Source organism: Alosa pseudoharengus, unplaced genomic scaffold (assembly GCF_046254945.1).
Source record: "Alosa pseudoharengus isolate Yale_2024_CS ecotype anadromous, Long Island Sound unplaced genomic scaffold, YU_APseudo_1.1 YU_APseudo_1.1_scf_13, whole genome shotgun sequence".
Lineage (NCBI taxonomy): Eukaryota > Metazoa > Chordata > Actinopteri > Clupeiformes > Clupeidae > Alosa > Alosa pseudoharengus.
Window position 1 is genome coordinate 39,759,055 of NW_027468598.1, and position 22,261 is coordinate 39,781,315.

Sequence of the window (22,261 nt, forward strand, 5' to 3'; positions counted from 1 at the left end):
TTATTGTGATTTGAGCAATGATGTAAAAATTCTACCTGATACACACTTTTGTTATGTGTGTTTCGTGATGGTTTCTACACTTGAACTGAGCTCTGTGTGTGTGTGTGTGTGTGTGTGTGTGTGTGTGTGTGTGTGTGTGTGTGTGTGTGTGTGTGTGTGTGTGTGTGTGTGTGTGTGTGTGTTTACTGTATCTTTGTGATTGTGAAAGTGAAGCTGTTATATGTGTGACAATAACCATGTGTGTGTGCGCGTGTGTGTGCGTGTGTGCGTGTGCGTGTGTGTGCGCAGACTGAGTTTCTATCTCCTGTAGATCCTGGAACCTTCACCACCACCATTTCCACCGGCAGCTACTGCACCAGCTCTACAGGGACAGGTATGAGTGTGTGTGTGTGTGTGTGTGTGTGTGTTACTCAAATAGTGACAAAAACCCAAGAGAGTCAAAGTCTGCTTTATTGTCAATTTCTTCACATGCCAAGACATACAAAGAGATCGAAATTACGTTCCCCACTATCCCACGGTGGAGACAAGACATATTTTACCAATTAAGTCCACAGACACACATAACATTCAAGTAAACAATAAAAAGTAAATAAGAAGGCACATACAATGAAGAAATAAGAGCAGCAAAATTGGGTTGAAATTGTGCAATTGTGCATACAGTAGACAGTCAATATAATAGTGCAAAGTCAGGCCAATAAATGGCTGAGGTAGTTCTGTTTGACCTAAGTAAGCAAGTGGCATAGTGGTGCAAGTTATGTAAGAGCAGCAGAAGTGTTGTGTTTTCAGGACAACAGGACAACAACAACAAGTTGCAAAGTGTGCAAGTGTACAAGTGGAGTAGTGCAAGTGGAGTAGTGCAAGGCAGCCATTGTGAGTCCAAAGTCCAGGATGTTATGTAGCTGAGGGTGGAGGGGGGAGAGTTGTGACGGAGGGTGTGACGAACAAACGTCTCAGGGTTTATTTTGTAACTTGACCACGCCCTCTTTATGCCATCGGATTGGGGTGTGTGTGTGTGTGTGTGTGTGTCTCTGTGTGTGTGCACGCCTTTTCAGTGTTTATTACGGTCATCTGTGTATAATTGTTCTATGGTGTGTGTCTGTGTGTGTGTGTGTGTGTGTTAGAGTGCAGTTCGGGCCGCATATTTCTGTGCGAACCAGACAGGCATTTTCATTTTTATGTCTGAACCCGACCCAAGCCCAACGCAGATGATGCCTCAGTTATTCCCATGCTAGTTCACCTGTGTGGATAGCAAACCTCTTGGTCTTTTTCTGAATGTACCCGAGTCAAACTTTTGTTTAAAAAGCATAATTACGACGTAAAGATTGACCGTATTTTCGTTTTCGGGTCAAATGGCCTTTTGAATGGGAGTGCTAGGGGCATGTGTGTGTGTATGGCAGTGCTAGGGGCATTACTATGATGGCATGAAAATCGCTATTTTTCAACCACTAAGAAGGCTCGACACAACATGAACCTTTGATCCAAGTATCAGGGTCTCTGCTTCAAAAGCTTTCTTTTTAGTAAACTCTGTGCACACACACAATGTTCTCACTGCTGGAGTTCATGTGTCCTGGTGATGCTTCAAGTACTTTCATGTTCTGTTTTGTTTTTTTACGTCACCCAAGATGGCCTGTCTTGCCGTCTGCCATGCACATGCGTCGTCACGGCTACATAAACAAATCTTGCACACAGGCTGTTGGGTCCGTTGGGATTGTTTGCATCATGTGAAGCAGGCTTGGTGGTTACCCAACATAATAAGCTATTTTAAATGTAAAGCTTCCAATGCATATCCAATGCATATCGTGCCGATGTGTCCCAACCGAACCCGACTACAATTTCTAAATATGTCCGACCCGAACCCTGACCCGAGCCTGACACTGTAGTTTTTTGTGTTTGTGTGTGTGTGTGTGTGTGTGTGTGTGTGTGTGTGTGCCTGCCTTCCTTTTCAGTGTTTATTGCTGTCACCTGTGTGTGTGTGTGCGTGTGTGTGTGTTTCAGATCCCTCCCTCAGTGCTGATGTGTGTGTGTGTGTGTGTGTGTGTGTGTGTGTGTGTGTGTGTGTGTGTGTGTGTGTGTGTGTGTGTGTGTGTTTTTCAGATCCCTCCCTCAGTGCTGGTGTGTGTGTGTGTGTATTTTTCAGATCCCTCCCTCAGTGCTGATAGGTGTGTGTGTGTGTGTTTGATTCCTCCCTCAGTGCTGATGTGTGTGTGTGTGTGTTTCAGACCCCTCCCTCAGTGCTGATGTGTGTGTGTGTGTGTGTGTTCAGATCCCTCCCTCAGTGCTGATGTGTGTGTGTGTGTGTGTGTTCAGATCCCTCCCTCAGTGCTAATGTGTGTGTGTGTGTGTGTTCAGATCCCTCCCTCAGTGCTGATGTGTGTGTGTGTGTGTGTGTGTGTTCAGATCCCTCCCTCAGTGCTGATGTGTGTGTGTGTGTGTGTGTGTGTTCAGATCCCTCCCTCAGTGCTGATGTGTGTGTGTGTGTTCAGATCCCTCCCTCAGTGCTGATGTGTGTGTGTGTGTGTGTTCAGATCCCTCCCTCAGTGCTGATGTGTGTGTGTGTGTGTGTGTGTGTGTGTGTGTGTTCAGATCCCTCCCTCAGTGCTGATGTGTGTGTGTGTGTGTGTTCAGATCCCTCCCTCAGTGCTGATGTGTGTGTGTGTGTGTGTGTGTTCAGATCCCTCCCTCAGTGCTAATGTGTGTGTGTGTGTGTGTGTGTTCAGATCCCTCCCTCAGTGCTGATGTGTGTGTGTGTGTTCAGATCCCTCCCTCAGTGCTGATGTGTGTGTGTGTGTGTGTGTGTGTGTGTGTTCAGATCCCTCCCTCAGTGCTGATGTGTGTGTGTGTGTGTGTGTGTGTGTGTGTGTGTGTGTGTGTGTGTGTGTGTGTGTGTTCAGATCCCTCCCTCAGTGCTGATGCTGGGCCAGGGGTGGGTGTGGTCTCTCCCGTCGTTAGCAGTAACGGCATGGCGACGGAACACTGGTTGCCTAGCAGCAGGGCAGAGGACATCATCGAGCGCCACCAACTAGAACTCATGAGGTTACTGAGCGGACCAGAGAGCATCGCAGGTACGAACACACACACACACACACGGACCTACATGGGCACACATACACACAGTGAAATGAACCTACACACACACACAGAGCGACTTTGTTCTGTTTGATGTTTGCTAAGGGTGTGTGTGTGTGTGTTTGTGTTTGTGTTTGTGTTTGATGTTTGCTAAGGGTTGTCCTCTTGGGCTCAAGTGCTTCAGAATGAACCTGACGTTCAGGTAAGCTCTCAAATACACACACATACCCCTAACACACACACACACACACACACACACACACATCCCTAACACACACACACACACACACGTGTAACTCACTCCAGCCAACCGGATGGTGTTATTTGTGACTGCACTAGTGTTAGTTTAGTGTTGTTGGTAAATAGTGTTATTGTGACTGCAGTAGTGTTAGTTTAGTGGTGTTGGTAGAGAGTTATTGTGACTGCACTAGTGTTAGTTTAGTGATGTTGGTAGAGTTATTGTGACTGCAGTAGTGTTAGTTTAGTGGTGTTGGTAGAGTTATTGTGACTGCAGTAGTGTTAGTTTAGTGGTGTTGGTAAATAGTGTTATTGTGACTGCAGTAGTGTTACTTGATGTTTAGTGATGTTGGTGTACTGGTGTTATGTTACCACATTAGTGTTGGTGTTTGACTGTAAACACACCAACACTCAACACTACACTAACAGTAATCAGTATTGACTCTAGTCTTTAGATGTATATTTCATATTGTGTGTGTGTGTGTGTGTGTGTGTACGTGTGTACAGGAGCCGGCAGCCTTGGGTGAAGCCCCAGGTGATGCCTGTAGCCCAGGTGCGGAGTATTCCATCTTACAATCTTCAGGTGAGGGGGGCTACCAGCCTCATAAGTCTGTGTGTGTGTGCGTGCGTTAGGGATTTGTGTGTGCGTGTGTTTGGGATTTGTGTGTGCGTGTGTTTGTGTTAGGGATGTGTGTGTGCGTGTGTTTGTGTTAGGGATGTGTGTGTGCGTGTGTTAGGGATGTGTGTGTGTATGCGTATGTGTGTGTGTGTGTGTGTGTGTGTGTGTTTCCTCTTCAACCCAAACCATAGTCCTCCTCTGTGTGTGTGTGTGTGTGTGTGTTTCCTCTTCAACCCAAACCATAGTCCTCCTATGTGTGTGTGTGTGTGTGTGTGTGTATTTCCTCTTCAACCCAAACCATAGTCCTCCTCTGTGTGTGTGTGTGTGTGTGTATTTCCTCTTCAACCCAAACCATAGTCCTCCTCTGTGTGTGTGTGTGTGTGTGTGTATTTCCTCTTCAACCCAAACCATAGTCCTCCTCTGTGTGTGTGTGTGTGTTTCCTCTTCAACCCAAACCATAGTCCTCCTCTGTGTGTGTCTCCTCAGTTAGCTTCCTGCCGCTGCATCCAGAGACAGACTCCTCCCCCTCATCATACGGCTCAACACACACACGCACAGACCAGGTACACACACACACACACACACACACACACACACACAGAGGTATGATAATACACACACACACACACAGAGAGGTATGATAATACACACACACTCACACACACAGACACAGATATGATAATACATACATACACACACACACACACACACACACACACACACACACACACACACACACAGATATGATAACATACACACACACACAGAGGTATGATAATATACACACACACACACACACAGAGGTATGATAATATACACACACACACACACACAGAGGTATGATAATATACACACACACACACACACACAGAGGTATGATAATATACACACACACACACACACACACACACAGATATGATAATACACACACACACAGATATGATAATATACACACACACACACACACACACACACACACAGATATGATAATATACACACACACACACACACACACAGAGGTATGATAATATACACACACACACACAGATATGATAATATACACACACACACACACACAGATATGATAATATACACACACACACACACACACACAGATATGATAATACACACACACACACACACACACACACACACAGGTATGATAATATACACACACACACACACACACACACACACACAGGTATGATAATACACACACACACACACACACACACACACACACACACACACAGGTATGATAATATACACACACACACACACAGATATGATAATATACACACACACACACACACAGGTATGATAATACACACACACACACACACAGATATGATAATATACACACACACACAGGTATGATGATACACACATCACACACACACACACAGGTGTATGATGAGGTCATTCATGTCTTGTTTTGTCAGCAGTGGGATGATTCTCTGAACCGTATTGTTGGCCAGTTTTCATGCTTAGCCACCAGCAACCAATCAGATCTCGGCGTCCCACACCAAGCCTCCACCAGCAACCAATCAGATCTCAGCCTCCCACACCACACCTCCACCAGCAACCAATCAGAGCTCAGCCTCCCACACCAAGCCTCCACCAGCAACCAATCAGAGCTCAGCCTCCCACACCACACCTCCACCAGCAACCAATCAGAGCTCAGCCAGCTGATTGGCCAGCTGTCCAGCCAGTCATCTCCGTCTGCCTCTGGAAGGGAGCTTGTTGGGCGGGGCTCAGCTGACTCAGCTCATCGTCTGATTGGTCAGATTTCAGAGGGCCCTCCTTTCTATGAAAACATTAGGGAGGAGCTAAGAATGAGACAGCGGATTGGTCAGACTCCTGGGCAGGAGGCAGGTAATTGGTTGGCAGAGACGTGGGACTCAAGCCTGCTGATTGGTCAGGGCCCTACCTTCCAAGCTGGACCACCAGTTGACCTGCAGCAGAGTTCAGGTATACGCACGCACACACACACACACGCACACGCACACTCTCTCACAGTGCTGAGCTGAACTAACTGGTTCATCTTCACGCTGTTAAACGCACGCACGCACGCACACACACACACACACACACATTGCTGAGTTGAACTAACTGGTTCATCTTCATGCTGTTCAAATGGATACCCGTAACTGATCTGAAGAGTGACATTTTAACTGTGTGTGTCTGTGTCTGTGTGTGTTTGGGGGCAGCCGTGGCCTAATGGTTAGGGCTTCGAGCTTGTTCAATCCCCGACCAGTAGGAAAATATGTGGGTGGGGGAAGTGGTTGAGCACTGCTCTCCCATGCCCACATCCACGACTGAAGTGCCCTTGAGCAAGGCACCTAACCCCTCACTGTTCTCTGAGTTCTCTGAGCACCGCTGTTGATGCAGGCAGCTCACTGCGCCGGGATTAGTGTGTGCTTCACATCACTGTGTGTTCACTGTGTGCTGAGTGTGTTTCACTAATTCACGGATGGGGATAAATGCAGAGACCAAATTTCCCTCACAGGATTAAAAGAGTATTTATACTTATACTTACTTACTGTGTGTGTGTGTGTAGACTCTTTCCATCCTCTGGAGGCGGAGCTTACACTTGGCCATCTGAGTGTTGATGCGGAGGATGACCCCTCCCTTCTGAGAGCAGACTCCTCCCAGCAGGCCGTGCAGCAGTCACTCTTCCAGACGTCCTTGTCCCTCAACCCACTACAGCTATCCATCTCTGGTCTCCATGACAACCCGAGTCCTCAAGTAAAACTCGCACTCCCTGCCAGCCCCACCCACAGGAAACATCTCCTTAGCCAATCAGAGGAGGGAACAGAGATCATGCCCCTCTGGGACCGGATACTGGTGGGTGTGGTTGTGTGTGTGTGTGTGTCTGTGTTTATGCAGGGTTCCCACGGTCATGGAATTAAGGAAATTCATTGAAAATTTTGGGAAAGTCGTAAGGTTTCTTTTAGTCATCCCAGGGACGTAGGTAGGAGATAGAGATGGCTCGGCCTCAAACTAATCGATTCGATCAAACGTGTCTTTAATAAGAACCAACTGAACTGATTGAACATGTCTAATAAGAACGACAAAACTGATCGAACGTGTCTTTAATAAGAACTAATCAATTCGATCAAACGTGTCTTTAATAAGAACCAACTGAACTGATACAGTTTCCACTTCTCGTCGACAGTCCGTTCGATCTTTCGGCCTCTGTGTTCAGTGGTAAAGAGTGACTGAGAACAGCTTTATTTCTATGGCTCCGCTTCCTTGGGGGCGAGAGCCAGCCAATTGTATGCCTTCAAAGGGCGAGAGCCAGCCAATCGTATGCCTTCATAGGGCGAGAGCCAGCCAATTGTATGCTGTTGTCTGTATTGAGTCTAGGACGTTCTCATCAAATTTTGGCCAGTGAGAGAAAGCATAGCAACCATTTCCTAACCTGGCCCTAGCCAGATGAATGTCGTTCCGCTAGCTCCACTCATCCATCTGGAACCGATCCATTGAAATGTCGTTTCAGAAGGCTGGACCTAATCAAAAAATGCTTGCATATGATTGAATAAGCCACTTGTCCGTCATCTATTGACGTGCTACTTCAACCACTCTCATCGAAGCCAACCCGTGACGCTGATAACAGTCTCACAGTCGCTTCTACGCTATGTCACATCTATGAAACTCCCGCCCTGCGTCCTGATTGGCTAAACCATAAAGTTGGTTGGAGAAATCACTCTCAATGGAAGAGGTTCCAGATGGATGTGAGTGAAGCTAGGCGGAGCTAGCGGAACGACATTCATCTGGCTAGGGCCAGGTTAACCATTTCCATGAAAGAAAAAAAAAACATATCTACTGAATCACAACTGCCTCGTTCCGCCCGCACATGGCGTTATTGTTCAGTCTCTTGTTCTTTCCTCTCATGATGTTCTCGTTCATGGCCTCCAACATAACTGCAGTATGATCAAAGGGGGTTGAAGCCTTTTCATTCATCACGTTTTTGCCAAGGTTTTAAACATGTCGGTCAGCGTATTGGGTCTTTATTTCTTGTTTCTTTATCTTGATAGTTTACATTACATTACATTACATTTAGCTGACGCATTTTTAAGCAAAGCGACTAACAACATGGTAAACAGTTTAAGTTTTAAAGCAATTCTCTCAACAATATTAGGACTGGAAGTGTCTGTTCAAGACAGGTGGTAAGTGCTAGGATCAGCATAGTTGTATATTTAGCTTACGTCTTCGTAGACAGTAGCCTAGGCTACACCATTAGGCCATCTTGAGAATAAACCACTTCACGGCTGCTAACGATCATCCTCCACAACCATGAGGATCTAACGGTAAACGGCCTTTTTGCTGCTTGAATTTCCCCTTGGGGATCAATAAAATGTCTATCTATCTATCTATCTTCTTACTGTAAAACCAACTGTTAGGGCCTACACAAGTGGTTGGCATCTCGGTCAATATTTGATATTAAAATTTCAATTCTGAAACTATTTGTAACTATGTGTAGCCTATACAACCCCTGAACAAGGCGAACGATTGGTGAACTGAACAAGGCGAACGATTGGCGATTACCACTACTAGGAGATGCGCCATGTCCAGAACTGGACTGCTTCCTTCATAGACACAAAGGAAGGGGAGAGAGCATGGTGTCCCATTTCAACCTGTTGTGTAAAGGAAGCAATTTTGTACTCAAAGGCCATGAATAATTATGGAAATGTCTTTCAAGGTCATCGGAAAGTCATGGAAAAGTTTTGAAATGTTGTCAGTGAAAATGGGTGTGTGTGTGTGGCTGGGAGTTTTTTTTCTTGTGTATGGGTGGAGTTGGTACTTATACTGTGTGTAACTGTTAGGGGTGTCACGATTAATTATATTATTATTATTAATCCATTTTTTATTATGTTTACTTTTTTGGCTTTTTTTCCAATTCTGTTTCTGTTTCAGGGGGCTTTTATTTTGAAACCGCTTTTTATTTTGAAACTGTTCATCCCATGAGCTAGTAGGCTAAATAGACATAACATAGTGTGAACATGGTGACATGAAACCGCACAGAACGATCATTTAATTTCACCTCACTCCCATGAAACCGCACAGAACGATCATTTAATTTCACCTCACTCCCATGAGACACAAGGTTAGTGTTCATGGAATATTGCACCTATCATTGGGCAATATTTTATGCCTTTAAGTAATTTTTGTCTGAAACTAGGTCTTTTCACTTGCTAAATTGAGTAAGTTAGTAGGCTAGTAACTGACGTGAATGAATGACATGCTTCCATACTGGTGATCTCAGAGTAGCAGTAGGGGCGGTCAGTTGATGTGTTTTTTTTAACTAGCTGCAGCCTAACGTTAGAGGAGTGTTAGCGGAGTGTTTGTTGATGCACCGCAGTTCAACAGGTGTTTGTGTTGTTTTGCCTATTGGCATGCGTGTTGGAAGTGGCTACATCGTTGATTCGAAGTTCGAGATCAAGATGAAATTTCAATTATTTTCAAAAATAATTCAGTAGAAATGCATGGATTCCAGTTGCTGCTACTGAAAGAAATCCATGCATTTCCACGGAATTATTTTTGGAATCTGATCCCTTATCATACCAGTTCATTCTTACTCGTCGCTCGACTTATCGTGACTAAATTCAAGATGGCTGCAAACGCTAAACTTCGTGAAGGTACTGTCTGTATAAATCGTCTTGTAAGTAAACTACCAGTGCTTTTTCAAAGTTCTCAATGTCTCGTTTTAAATGTCAGGGCCCTCGGAAGTCTACCAATGAAGTGTGGAGATACATTGAGCCTCGTAAATGGTGTAAAACAATGATTTATTTGAATGGCTAGCCCGATGCCGAAGCGCCACCATTGAAAAAGCTGTTGGTAGCATCGGCTAACTAGCGCCAGATTTTGGAGTGCAGGGGACAAGCCGAGGTGGGCTATGAGACATACATTCACACTCGGTATCATGTTTCAACACACTTTAGGTCAATATCACACCGGAATTCTCCTTTAAGATGGTAATAGTGACACCCCTAGTAACTGCTTAATATCGTAACCGTGACACCCCTAGTAACTGTTAGGTGACGGGTGTGTTGACACCCCTTGTAACTGTTGAGTGACAGGTGTGTTGCTAGGTGACTGGTGTGTTGTCTAGGTGACGGGTGTGTTGTTTTATAGGATCTGGACTGTGGGCGGGGCATCTTGGAAGAGTCCATGCTCTCATTGGTCAGTGTGAGTGACGTCACACTGAGCAGTTTCCACGGAGACGAGATCAATGAAGGAAAAGAGACACCCAGAAACGCCTCTCCAACACACACCCCTCACACACACGCCACACACACACTGGAATCCTCAGGAAAAGACACAGACACACACATCTCACACACACACACACAGGAGGAAGAGGAACAGGAGATGGTGGACACACCCACCTCACACACACACCACACACACAAACAGAGTGGAGGAGAAAACCAAATTAGAGCACAGGTGAGACCACACACACACACACACACACACACACTGTGCTACTGCTTACACTGTCCACACTGTTTACTGGCTATATTAGCCCATATGTACAACCCCTCCCTCCATCTCCCAGTCTGGACTGTGGTCTAACATCACATCATACTTGACCAATGGCTGATACCCAGATAGCAAAGGGGCGTTGAATCCACGTTTGTTTGAAGCGGCGGAGGTTGATTCAATGTGGATTCAACGCCCCTTTGCTATCTGGGTACCCTATTACTGCAAAGCTATCCTTGTACTGCTGCTATAATTCTTATGTTACTATTTTTACATTTTCCATATTTAATACTGGTCTCTTATATTGCCCATATTTATTGCTGGTCGCTAGACTTTAACCCTGCACTGTTGGCACTACCATCATGACACACCTTACTGAGTACCTTACCATGGCATATTGAATCACAGAGTCAGTCCCTGCCCTGTCACTGCAAGCACCTCATGCCTATACATTACATTAGCCTATACATTACACATTAGCTTATACATTACATTAGCCTATACATTACACATTAGCCTATACATTACATTAGCCTATACATTACATTAGCCTATACATTACACATTAGCCTATACATTACATTAGCCTATATTCATGTGGATCATTCATGCTTATACAGTACAGTACATTCATGTGGATCCTTGTTTTGGGTTTTTTACTGTTCATTTTAGTCCTGTTTATGTTGTTGTGTGTGGTGTCATAAGCTACTGGGACCTTGAATTATTCCTTGGGGGATCAATAAAGTATCTGTCTGTCTGTCCCTTGGGGATCAATAAAGTATCTGTCTGTCTGTCTGTCTGATCCAGGTGTGTTTTTACCCGACTCAGGTTCTGTTATCGAACCCAGAGAACAAGGACAGTCCGGAACTTTCACTCCAAGCAGGTGTGTGTGGGAAAGAGTCATTGTTTGTGTGTGTGAGAGACAGAGGGTGAGTGTGTGTGTGTGTGTATGTGTATATAATCAATCGTGATATTAACTTTTTAATTTGTGTCTGTGTATTGAAGTCCCCGTGTGTGTGTGTGTGTGTTTCAGCAAGTAAAGATGTAGTGAAGTGTGTGTGTGTGTTTCAGCAGGTGAGGGTGTACTGAAGCGTGTGGGAGAGGTGAAGATCAGCCCTGAACACAAAAACAGGTAAACACATGCACACACACACACACACACCTATATACACACAAACCTATATACACACACACACACACACATATCCACAAGCGAGCGAACTAGTGTGTGTGCTCTTCTGAAACCTCTGCCTAATTCTTAGTCAGTGATGTTTATGGAAGTAAGTGTGTGTGTGTGTGTGTGTTCTGCAGGTTGCATAACCAGCTTGAGGAAGTGAGGCAGAGGAAGGAGATGCACCGTCGCCAGGCAACCAGCATTGTCAACCGCCAACGAGCACGAGAGTTCCAGCAGGTAACGTGTGTAGGGCTGGGCGATAAAACGATAGCGATATATATCGCGATAGGCATGTAATCGATATCAATAAAAATATGTAAGGGATAATGGACTCCACCGTGGTCTGTTCACAGAAGTTAATGCACGGTCGAGGTTGTAAAACGGCCCCGACTTGAAGCGGAGGGCCGTTTAAACCTCGTAAGTGCATTAATTTCTGTGAACAGACCACCGTGGAGTCCATTATCCCGTTTATTCCACTGTTGCCACTTGCGTTGTGTTCAGTTACTGTTACAATTTAAACGTTTTAATCGCTAAAACTGTCTTGTTTGTAGAACTCATTTCTTCCGACACATATCAACTAATTTCTCAACTTGCAGAACAAACTGCCGTTACTAGTTCTAAATGGATGGTTGCTACGGCCAAAGGCCAGTCGTTAGTTCTATCTCTCCCGTTGTCAAGCAGGCATATCCCAAGATTCTGATGAACTTTAGCTTTAAAACATCGCTATTTTACTTAGCCTGCTGTCATCCATCTAGCTAAAAGCCACCTCCGTCATATGCTACAATGTTGCCATGTTCTGAACGTCTGCATTTTACAGCTCGGATGCAACGTGACAGTTCATTTAAACTTAACGAGTTCGGCAAATTAATATACAAGTGTGATACGGCCAAAAAAATGGATCTACTTCATAGGTGTGCAAATAATATACGGTTAACCCTTAGAACCCTAAGCTGTTTTTAGGGCATTTTCACTACCTTTATTCATAAGGATTTATTCTGGTCATTGTAAGTGCCACACACATATATTATATATTGTTTTTTTCAGGAGAGTTTAGGCTATTCAGATCTGCCATCATTTCATGTATTAATACTAGCATTGATTTTATTTTGATTTTTAAAGAATTTAAATATAAAAAGTGTATTATAAAAATTCTTATATTTCGACATGTATCTCACCACTGCAAGCTCACAGCTCTACATGCATTTCTTGTGTGTGTAGGGCAGACTGTCCTGAATCGGGCAATATAATTGCCATGTTGGAGGGATACTCTGGGGCCGAGCAATTTACAGAAATATTTGCTGTGTGATTTACGGAAATAAATGCCATTTTTTATTTAGTGATGAAAAATGACCTTTCTGCGCTCCATATCTGTGACACGAACTGATCTGACCTGACTTGACCCGAGGTTGCGTGTTAGCCTGCATGCCTGTGTGTATGCAGTCATAATAATTCTCAACTCTTTACTGCATTGCCATGAACAAAGTAAAGGCAAAAAAGGTGTTTATTTGTTGAACAAATTGGGATGCAATGTGAGCCTTGAATTGGATGCCATGCAGGAATTTGCTAGGATCTCAAAACCGGAATATGAACATGCTTTGCCATAGAGAAACACATGATAGCATTGGATTATAAACATGCTTTGCCACAAGAACAGACAAAAACGTGGGGTAAGTCCAGCTATATGAAGTTATTATTTTGCTGTCACTTCGTCTGTTTTATAACCCAGAAGGATGTACTTGGTATCAAATGATAGCTCTGAGTCTCCTCTTTCATCTGACATGCGTGGCATATCTATGCGATCACGGGTCTGCGAGTAATTCAAACGAGAGTAATGAGTGTGCAGCGTTGGTTTGTGTACATGACGTTATTATTTTGCAGTCACTTCGTCTGATTTTATAAGCCAGAAGGATCGATAAACATGGTACCAATGGATAGCCCTGTGCCCCCTCTTTCATCTGATATGCTTGCCATATCGATGCGATCACGGGTTCGCGAGTAATTCAAACTAGAGTAATGTGTGTGCAGGTGAATGCAGAGAAGTATAAACTGTAAATATGATGCAATTTGATTTAATTTCATGATTTTTTTAAATTTTCATACTTGATCGTACAGACAAGTGTGTAGTCTCGTTGGAAAGCCCCACTTCTGCTCTGTCGTGCAATAAAGGTTTCATCTCGCTGCGATGAACCGTTCCGGAGCAATGTAACAGAGAAGAAAGGGTGTTTTTTGACGCACTTTGCGTCAATCGGGTTCTAAGGGTTAATGGTCATTCTAAATTACGTAGGACAATGGGAAATTCAACAAAGCAGTGGAATAAGTTCGATATAACATTCGATAATTAAAAGCAACACACACCTCCCGCCTTACGTTGTCCATAAATAATAAATAGGCTAAATATATCTCGCATTGTAGCTAGTATGTGCAACTAGTAGTAGGCCTACCTTAACACAGACTCTCACTGAGTCCTTGCCCCCTTCAGCATGCACATCGTGCAAGACGACTGGCTAAATTGCTACTAACCCTTGAATTTCCCCTTGGGGATCAATGATGTATCTATCTATCTGTCTATCTATCTAAATCCGGTTAGCCGCCCTGCCTTGAGAACCAAAAGACAACAATTTTATCATCAAAATTCTATAGCTGATGTTTTTAGTAAGGTCCCACCTTTGAAGGTTTTAGAATATCTTATTAGCATAGATTTTAAAAAACATATTTAAGTTTCTGTAACACACAGTGCTCTGGCCATTAAATAGCCTTAGTTGCGGAAATGGCCTTAAATTAAACAAACAAACAAACAAAATCCGGTTAGCCTCATTAGCACGCTGCACGAATTTGTTCAAAACTGTTGCATTCAAGTTGACTGCTAAGTTCTTATCATCTCAATCCCGATGTAAATGGAAAAGTATTTTCCAAGACTCAAAACAGGCCTGTCCCAAGAAGAATTCATTTGAAACTTAAACACACGTGGGGAAACTGAACAGTCCAACCAGTAGACTATGATAAACTAGCCAATTAAGCTACTTTGTTTACAATATTTCCAGGCTTAAACCTTTACTGCTTTTCATTCAGACTTATATGCACATTTATTTGAGTGTTTTTCACGATTATGTTGACATTTCTTTTCTCTATTTGCTTTGATTGATAGCTGAGGTGATTCAAATCAGATGAAGGTTAAGTTTAAAATAAAAATGTTTACATTTAACTTTTTTCTTCTGGTCCTTATCTGAAATAGGTAAAAAAATAATAATAATTATCGATATCGACTAATATGAAACCCTTATATCGTGATACAGTTTTCAGCCATATTGCCCAGCCCTAAACGTGAATGCGTGTGCGTGCGCGCGCGTGTGTGTAGGCCGTAGCAAAGAGTGGGAGGTAACATGCTGCTGTTTGATAGCAAGAACTGCAACTGATCTGATGTCACTAACTCCCTCTCTCTCTTTCTTTCTCTCTCTTGCTCGCTCTCTCTCTCTCTCCACCTTCACAGAAAACTCTACAGAAACTCCGGGCCAAGCCGACACAATCAGCTGAACACTGACCCCCCACACACACACACCTGTTTTAAAATCATTTTATTCATTAAAGTTTTATTTAAACATTCTCTGTGTGTCTGTGTGTGTGTTTGACTTGGCGAAGACTGAATCTCTCCAGCAGCAGCAGCTACTCAACTGAAATAGTGAAATAAGTCTCAATACAGCAGCTACTTGACTGAAATAGTGAAATAGTCACAACACAGCAGCTACTGAACTGAAATAGTCTCAACACAGCAGCTACTGAACTGAAATAGTGAAATAGTCTCAACACAGCAGCTACTCAACTGAAATAGTCTCAAAACAGCAGCTACTCAACTGAAATAGTCACAACACAGCAGCTACTCAACTGAAATAGTGAAATAGTCTCAACACAGCAGCTACTCAACTGCAATAGTGAAAGTCTCAACACAGCAGCTAGTCAACTGAAATAGTGAAATAGTCTCAACACAGCAGCTACTTGACTGAAATAGTCACAACACACAGCAGCTACTTGACTAAAATAGTCACAACACAGCAACTTAACTGAAATAGTCTCAACACAGCAGCTACTTGACTGAAATAGTCACAACACTTGATTTAGCTCCCCTTTTCCTTCCTTCCCTTTCTCAAGAATTGAAGTAAAAGATCTGTGGGTTGTGTGGTTCATTTTGTGCATTCAAAGGCTTATTTATCAAATTCCTAAAAACTACTTCACCTATCCATCCACTTGACTGGTGTGGCGTATACTGTGTGTGTGTGTGTGTGTGAGAGACTTGTGTGGCATATCAAAGATACTATTAAAGAGCTGCCCATATGTACCTTGGACTGGTCTCAGTAAAACACCACTCTTGATAACCCCCTTCTCTCTCAATCTATTTAAATTCTTCTCAATCTTCTAGACCTTAATAGACACCTATGCACAGAAAAGTTGAGCAGCGAAATGCCTTCACTACATGTTTTACAACAGTTTATGTATGACAAAAATCCTTCAATCCTGGATGTCACAAGTTTGTGGCTGACTGTGGGAATGTCCACCAGCTCTTTCCTGAGAATTTGAGTGAAATAAACATTTTGTGTGCACAGAAGTCTTCCTTTCACTTCAATTTAAATGGAAAATGGGAGCAAAAACAAAAGTTGCTCACTTATTTTTGTTCACTACAGTAAACGATACCTGGGCGCGAGCACTATGTCTGGAAGCTCCTGTCCTGTAGAGCGCGCTCGCGGCTCACGCCTTCTTCCTCTACTCACGGGGCTCGAGATTCACGCCGTCTGCTCTGCCACGTAATCTCGAGTAAGAGCCCTGATCTCTCACAACAACTCTTCTCACGGACGTCACTGGGAACAAAACAAAACTCACTCCGGGAGGTGCAGCTTGAAATTAACCTAAAAACCGGCGAACACACCCTCACGGGAGTCTCCGTAAGTAAGCTGTGGAAGTGTGTTGGAATATCGGAGCGCGAGGCGCTGCAAGAGTTGACTGGGAGTAGAGGAGCGTTTCCGCTTCAGACAACTTAAAACTTTACGGACGGGGACCTCTCCTGGTGTCCTAAAGTTCAGATTTGGTCAGTATGGTCGGCTAATAGAGGCGAGGGCACACATTCAGACCCTTTAGATGCATTTATTCCGCATTTCTGTGGTCTAATGAGTTTACCGTATGCCACGCCAGTCAGGAGCGCGCACGGGACGTCCCGTGCCGTGCACTTTTGAGTGCGGAGCTGACAGCAGCTGTCGCGTGAAGAAACGTGCAAGGGACTGGGAATTGACACGCGCGTGCTCGGAGTGGGTGCGCGCCCACCTGTTGAATGACAGGAAGCGCCTTGGCCCGACTCTACGTGTTCACACAGTACACGCGCCCGGTCTACACTCCTGCTGTGCTTCGTTGTAAAGTGAACTGGGCTACTATGCCAATATAAGACACGTGCCATTATATCATAAACATAATCTATTTTACCATACATGTCTCCGGTGGCGTCTTGGGGTTCAGGATTAGGACTAGATAGATAGATAGATACTTTATTGATCCCCAAGGAAATTCAAGACTAGGCTTCCAGACACCAAAGTTCAGGATTAGAACTATAGGCTTCCAGACACCAGAAAGTTCTCAGTGGCAGCAGAACCAGTGTAGATAGATATATACTTTATTGATCCCCAGGGGAAATTCAAGAAATTCAGTGTCATAGCTCTGGAACATTATCACACAGCCTATTTACTCATGCGTTTTTAACCAGAGCGAGTTACATGATGTCGATTATATTACATTTAGCAGACGCTTGTAACCATAGCAACTGACATGTCGATTATATTACATTCATTTGGCAGAGGCTTTTAACCAGAGCAATTTACATACAGGGATGTAGTGGAGGCTAAACGCAAGTAGTTTATCCACCTGAAATTTCAGAAATAGTTTATCCACCTCTCAAAAGAGTTTATTCACCAATTGCAACTTTTAACATTCAAAAAATACACTGTATTATCCACATTCACAATATGTACACCAGGCTTGTGCAAAATTCCAGAACTGAATTGAAACTGGCTATTCAATTCTTGAATTTCACTTGCATTTCAATTGAGGTAGCAAACAGGAAGCAGAATTGCAATTCAAATTGTGCACAACCCTGATGTACACTCATCAACACTCTAGGAACCATTTAATACCACTGGTATTGTTATAAACATTGGACAACAACCTCCACCATCATAAAACATGTTCTGAATGCCTCCGCATGACGCAGTCTACTTTACCATGAGCACAGAATTCATAGTTTACCCACCTCTTATTTTATGTCGATTCTATTGCTAATTCTATTTATTTAGCAGATGCTTTTAACTAGAACAACTTACATATGTCAATTCTATTGCTAATTCTATTTATTTAGCAGAAGCTAAAACACTCAATTCAGACGCTTTTAATCAGATTATAATTGCATTACAAGGGCCACTGTCGCCAGAGCAACTCTGGTGTAAGTGTTGCCAGGGAAACTCGAGTGTAAGTGCCTTGCTTAAGGGCATAACAGTGGATGCTGGATATTGAACCCTCAACCTTTCAGGCTACTTGCTGGCCCAGCTCCACTATGCCACCATGGCTAACATACACACACTTAATCCAACGTCACATACACACACTTAATCCAACGTGACTTCAAGCTACAATGCAAAGAAGATTTTAGGAGACCGTTTACACTACTACAATTAATTCTACTGCCAGGATGAGGAGAGCAGAAGTTTAAGCAAAGTGTAGTTGTGTTGTAGCTGTATATGTGTGTGTGTGTGTGTGTGTGTGTGTGAGCACAAGTCACACACACACACACACACACATACACATCAGTGGCGGCCGGTGGTTAAAAAAATAACGGAGGAAGGAATGTCCGCTTGATTGGTGTTAGTGGCAATATGTGAATAGATGTAGGCCACCTACCCCGGCACATTTATAGCAGCAGTACTATGTAGCATTTTAACTGGCAATGTTGTGCAATAAGTCACTTTGGATAATAGTGCTAAATTAATAAATGTAAATGTAAATGTAAATAAATGTAAATTTAGGTCTGGGAAGTCAGGGAAGATATGTAGGTCTAGTTATGAAATACTGTTTTCCAGATGTGCAAAATTATGAAAAGTCTGGAGGTTTTGCTCAATGTAATACATTTGCAGAAAAGTCTTTAACACTAAAAATAGACACTTGTTTTATAAAACCATGTAACTATTTACCATTAAAAAATAGACCTTAAATGTGGTTATTTGTAACATGCTATTGTTTTTAAAGCCAAATCGCTATAATTTAAAGACAGGTTGTAAGCTAGGTGAGAATTTATACTCAAAAGGCAAATGTTACTGAAGACGTCATTACAGGAATGCATCATGGTCTGAAACATTCATTAACAATGTTACCATAGAAAGATACAGTTAGTAACAATAACATATTAACAACAAGAACATTATTTAACAATTGTTTAGTTAAGGCATAACTTGGATGATTATAGCAACGCATAACTATCCAAAAATGTTTTAGCTTCCTATCACCAAATGAACTGTCCACGTTTGTGACAGGACAGCAGCTGTAGGCTATAGCTGATTGTTTTCTGTGCTAACGTTACCAGTTAGCCATTTGTCATACTATGTAGCATTCAGCAGCCTACACTAGCCTTACCATTTCTTTTTGGAATAGGAATTTTTGGAACTGGTCTTCCTGCTTTGATCCTAACCTTCGCACTGTATTTGAAAGTATAACAGATGGATATTGTCCTCTGCAGTGTTTCCCATACATTGACTAATTTGTTGCGGGGCGCCACGAAATAAAAATCTGCCGCCACAGATGAATATTATATGTTTAATTTAATTTAATTAAATTTAATTTAAATATAAGGTCAAATCCTTGCATTGCCATTGAGCTGCGCTTTTTACGCACGCAGCCTTTCATTGCCCCGCCCTGCTCTCTCTCGTAGCCAGCTGCCCCTCTGCATGTGCATTTAACAAAATATTCACGATTGTTGAAGGATTGTTGTTGCCACATAGAAGCATTGCATAGAAGACGTCTGGCTAAATTGCTATTAAATACGCTTAGCATCGTGACCATGCTGCGCAAATTTGTTCAAAACTGCTGCATTGAAGTGAACTCTGCTAAGGTCTTATCACAACATAGTAGGCTACATTGAAAAGACTAAACTAAGTTAAGTTATGAAATCAAGCAGTATCTCAAAGCTAACGTTAGAATACTGTTTGGATGTCGAATTTAGAATGCTTAGCCTACTTACAGCTGCTTGTCAATTTCGTTGAAGGGCTCATTTTATTGAGTGACACTGAATGTTTGCAAAATCTCAATGTAAATGGAAAAGTGTTTTCCAAAATTCAAAAGTGCTTGTCCCAAGGAGAAGTACGAACCTTTATTTTAACTATGTAAAAAACGTTATGAATTGCATCCACACATCAGCAGCCTTTCAACTGTGTTACAATTTCAAGGGTTTCCTCGTCTTAAAAAGTGACAGGCACTCAATTAGACCTATACACTACCAAGACAATCTTAATACCACCCCCCACCCCCCCGTTGTCAAAGTCAGCTACCGCCACAAATTGAATCCAATTCTGTGGGAAACACTGCTCTGATTCCATTGTACTGTTTATTTCACGAGCAAAAAACAAGCTTTCCGTTCAACACAAGATTCTTAGCTGTATGACTGCAGATAACGTTCTTGCACCGTCGCCGCTAAAAACAGCACCCCCTATCGCAATTGAAAATTACTGTACGGAGGAGCTTCCTCCCTTGGTCATTGAAAACGACGTGATTCACGAGCCGCTGGGGTCAGAGCCGTTTATAATGGACTTCAATGAGGGGCTTGAGGAGGAAGCTCCTCCATACAGTGATTTTCAATTGCGATAGGGGGTGCTGTTGGCATTTTGACCTAGGGGAACGATTTTGTTCATTCAAAGTGTTAAAAATAGTAATATTAACAGTAATTTATCAGATTAGTAAATTCACTTTATATATTTTTTATTTTTCTCTGAAATTTTAGGGAGGGTGTTCCTCCCTTTCCTCAATGAAGGAGCCTCCTCTGATACACATACAGTGGGTACCAGTTAAGTTTGGACGGGTTCCTTCATGAATCACTCACCCCATTTTCTCGGCAGAAATGGCACAAACTGCAGTTGACACAAACAACCACAAGGTGTCACTTGGGAGTTCTGCCACTACTATTTTTGATGCGACTTGACAGTTTCCAAGTCAGTCCAAGTCAGTAGAACAATCAGAGAAAGTTGAGCCATTACCAAACATAATACAATAGCGTGAGTTTATATATCGTATCAGGGGCGTCGCCAGCCGATTTTGGCGGGGCTTCAGCCCCGAATGTTTCGAGTGTAGCCTCAAATGTATTTTGCAAAGTTGACTGACAAATAAACCATTATTCGGATCATGCATTGGAACTGTGAGAAGAGGTGGACCTATTTGTCAAATATAAAAGCAGAACACGGGTTTCCTCTCACTCTCCTTCATGCAGCAGATCTAACTTGAACTTAGGCTACCATCATTTGAAACGTAGGCTGCTTAGAGCGCGCGCACGAAAGAGAGACAGAGAGTCCGTCAGTTCCAGGGTTGGGCCGGTCATTGTTTGCATTTCCTATTTAGTGTAAGAAAGTTATAAGGAAATCAAAGGCAACAAGGCAGGGGCGCCGGAACGAATTTCAAAGTGCAGCCCAAAATCGTGTGCGCTGTATTTTCTCTTTCTTGCGCAAACAAAATGTGTGCAAATAGCCTGCGTAATTCTGCTTCATAAAGTTTAACAAACGCATGTGGTAATTTTATAGATAAATAGAAATAGCCTACTGCCATGCAGTTTATGGGGTAGGCCAACTTGGAGTGAACTTACACACGGGAGATTCTTTCTCCAGTCTTAGCTGAGCAGAGTTGGTTGTAACATGTCATTAATCACGTTACAGTACAGTACACACGGGAGATTCTTTCTCTAGTCTTAGCTGAGCAGAGTTGGTTGTAACCATGGTAACGCGTCATTAATCACGTTACAGTACAGTGTGCGAGCAAAGATATTCAGAATTCTGGGAGGGCGACAAGAATATTGGCAAAGAAAAATAGAATTCATCGGAGTAGGCTGTTTGTTACCTTACTACTGAGTGGGAAACAGTGCACAACTAACTAGCTAATGACTAGTCTGATGTCAATCACACCACAAATTGATTCCAAAAAAATATTTTAGGCTATAGGCTACAATCTAGGACTGCCACTGTTTTCAGTGTGAAGAAGAGCATCTTATTAATTACAGAAGGAACGCAACTCGCAAGCGCACTTCACTCAAAGCAGTTCAATGTTTTGCGAGTTGTGTGCGTGTCATCATTCAACATTGTGAAGGAGGGTGCGCGAGCTGGGGTCTCTTTCAAAATGTCCTGTTACAATTACAGCTGCTTCCGATTGTTGAATATTTAGAAAGTAGCCTACATGACGGCATTTTTGAGCTAGTGAGAGAGTCAGATTTTTGGCTTCTGGTAGTAACTTGCTAATTAACTAAAGCAAGACTTGAGTGATATCACAAATTTGAAAAGAAAAATATGAAGGCAACAAGTGGCGGCAGAGTGAGGGATATTGTGTCCTGTTGCTGTAAAGGCATGAATAAAAAAGGCAAAAAACATCCTTTGCCGAACCCAAAATTTAAATCATAAGAATTT

General features: G+C 42.9%; 1 protein-coding gene across 6 annotated transcripts in view; it reads left to right on the forward strand.

Moving 5' to 3' along the window:
* The window catches only part of cep295 (centrosomal protein 295), a 67,884-nt gene extending 52,709 nt beyond the window's left edge, over positions 1 to 15,175 (forward strand). For 2 of the 6 annotated variants that reach the window (XM_076283032.1, XM_076283037.1), the window contains 12 exons: positions 289 to 373; positions 2,892 to 3,062; positions 3,222 to 3,268; positions 3,811 to 3,886; positions 4,409 to 4,485; positions 5,365 to 5,893; positions 6,483 to 6,769; positions 10,061 to 10,372; positions 11,216 to 11,291; positions 11,480 to 11,540; positions 11,720 to 11,819; positions 15,070 to 15,175. In XM_076283032.1, the coding sequence (XP_076139147.1) occupies positions 289 to 373; positions 2,892 to 3,062; positions 3,222 to 3,268; positions 3,811 to 3,886; positions 4,409 to 4,485; positions 5,365 to 5,893; positions 6,483 to 6,769; positions 10,061 to 10,372; positions 11,216 to 11,291; positions 11,480 to 11,540; positions 11,720 to 11,819; positions 15,070 to 15,120 (1,872 nt within the window). In that variant the 3' untranslated portion in view covers positions 15,121 to 15,175. The remainder of the gene's footprint in view (positions 1 to 288; positions 374 to 2,891; positions 3,063 to 3,221; positions 3,269 to 3,810; positions 3,887 to 4,408; positions 4,486 to 5,364; positions 5,894 to 6,482; positions 6,770 to 10,060; positions 10,373 to 11,215; positions 11,292 to 11,479; positions 11,541 to 11,719; positions 11,820 to 15,069) is intronic. The other 4 variants (XM_076283033.1, XM_076283035.1, XM_076283036.1 and 1 more) reach the window with 4 other exon arrangements.
* Positions 15,176 to 22,261: the final 7,086 nt, after the last annotated feature.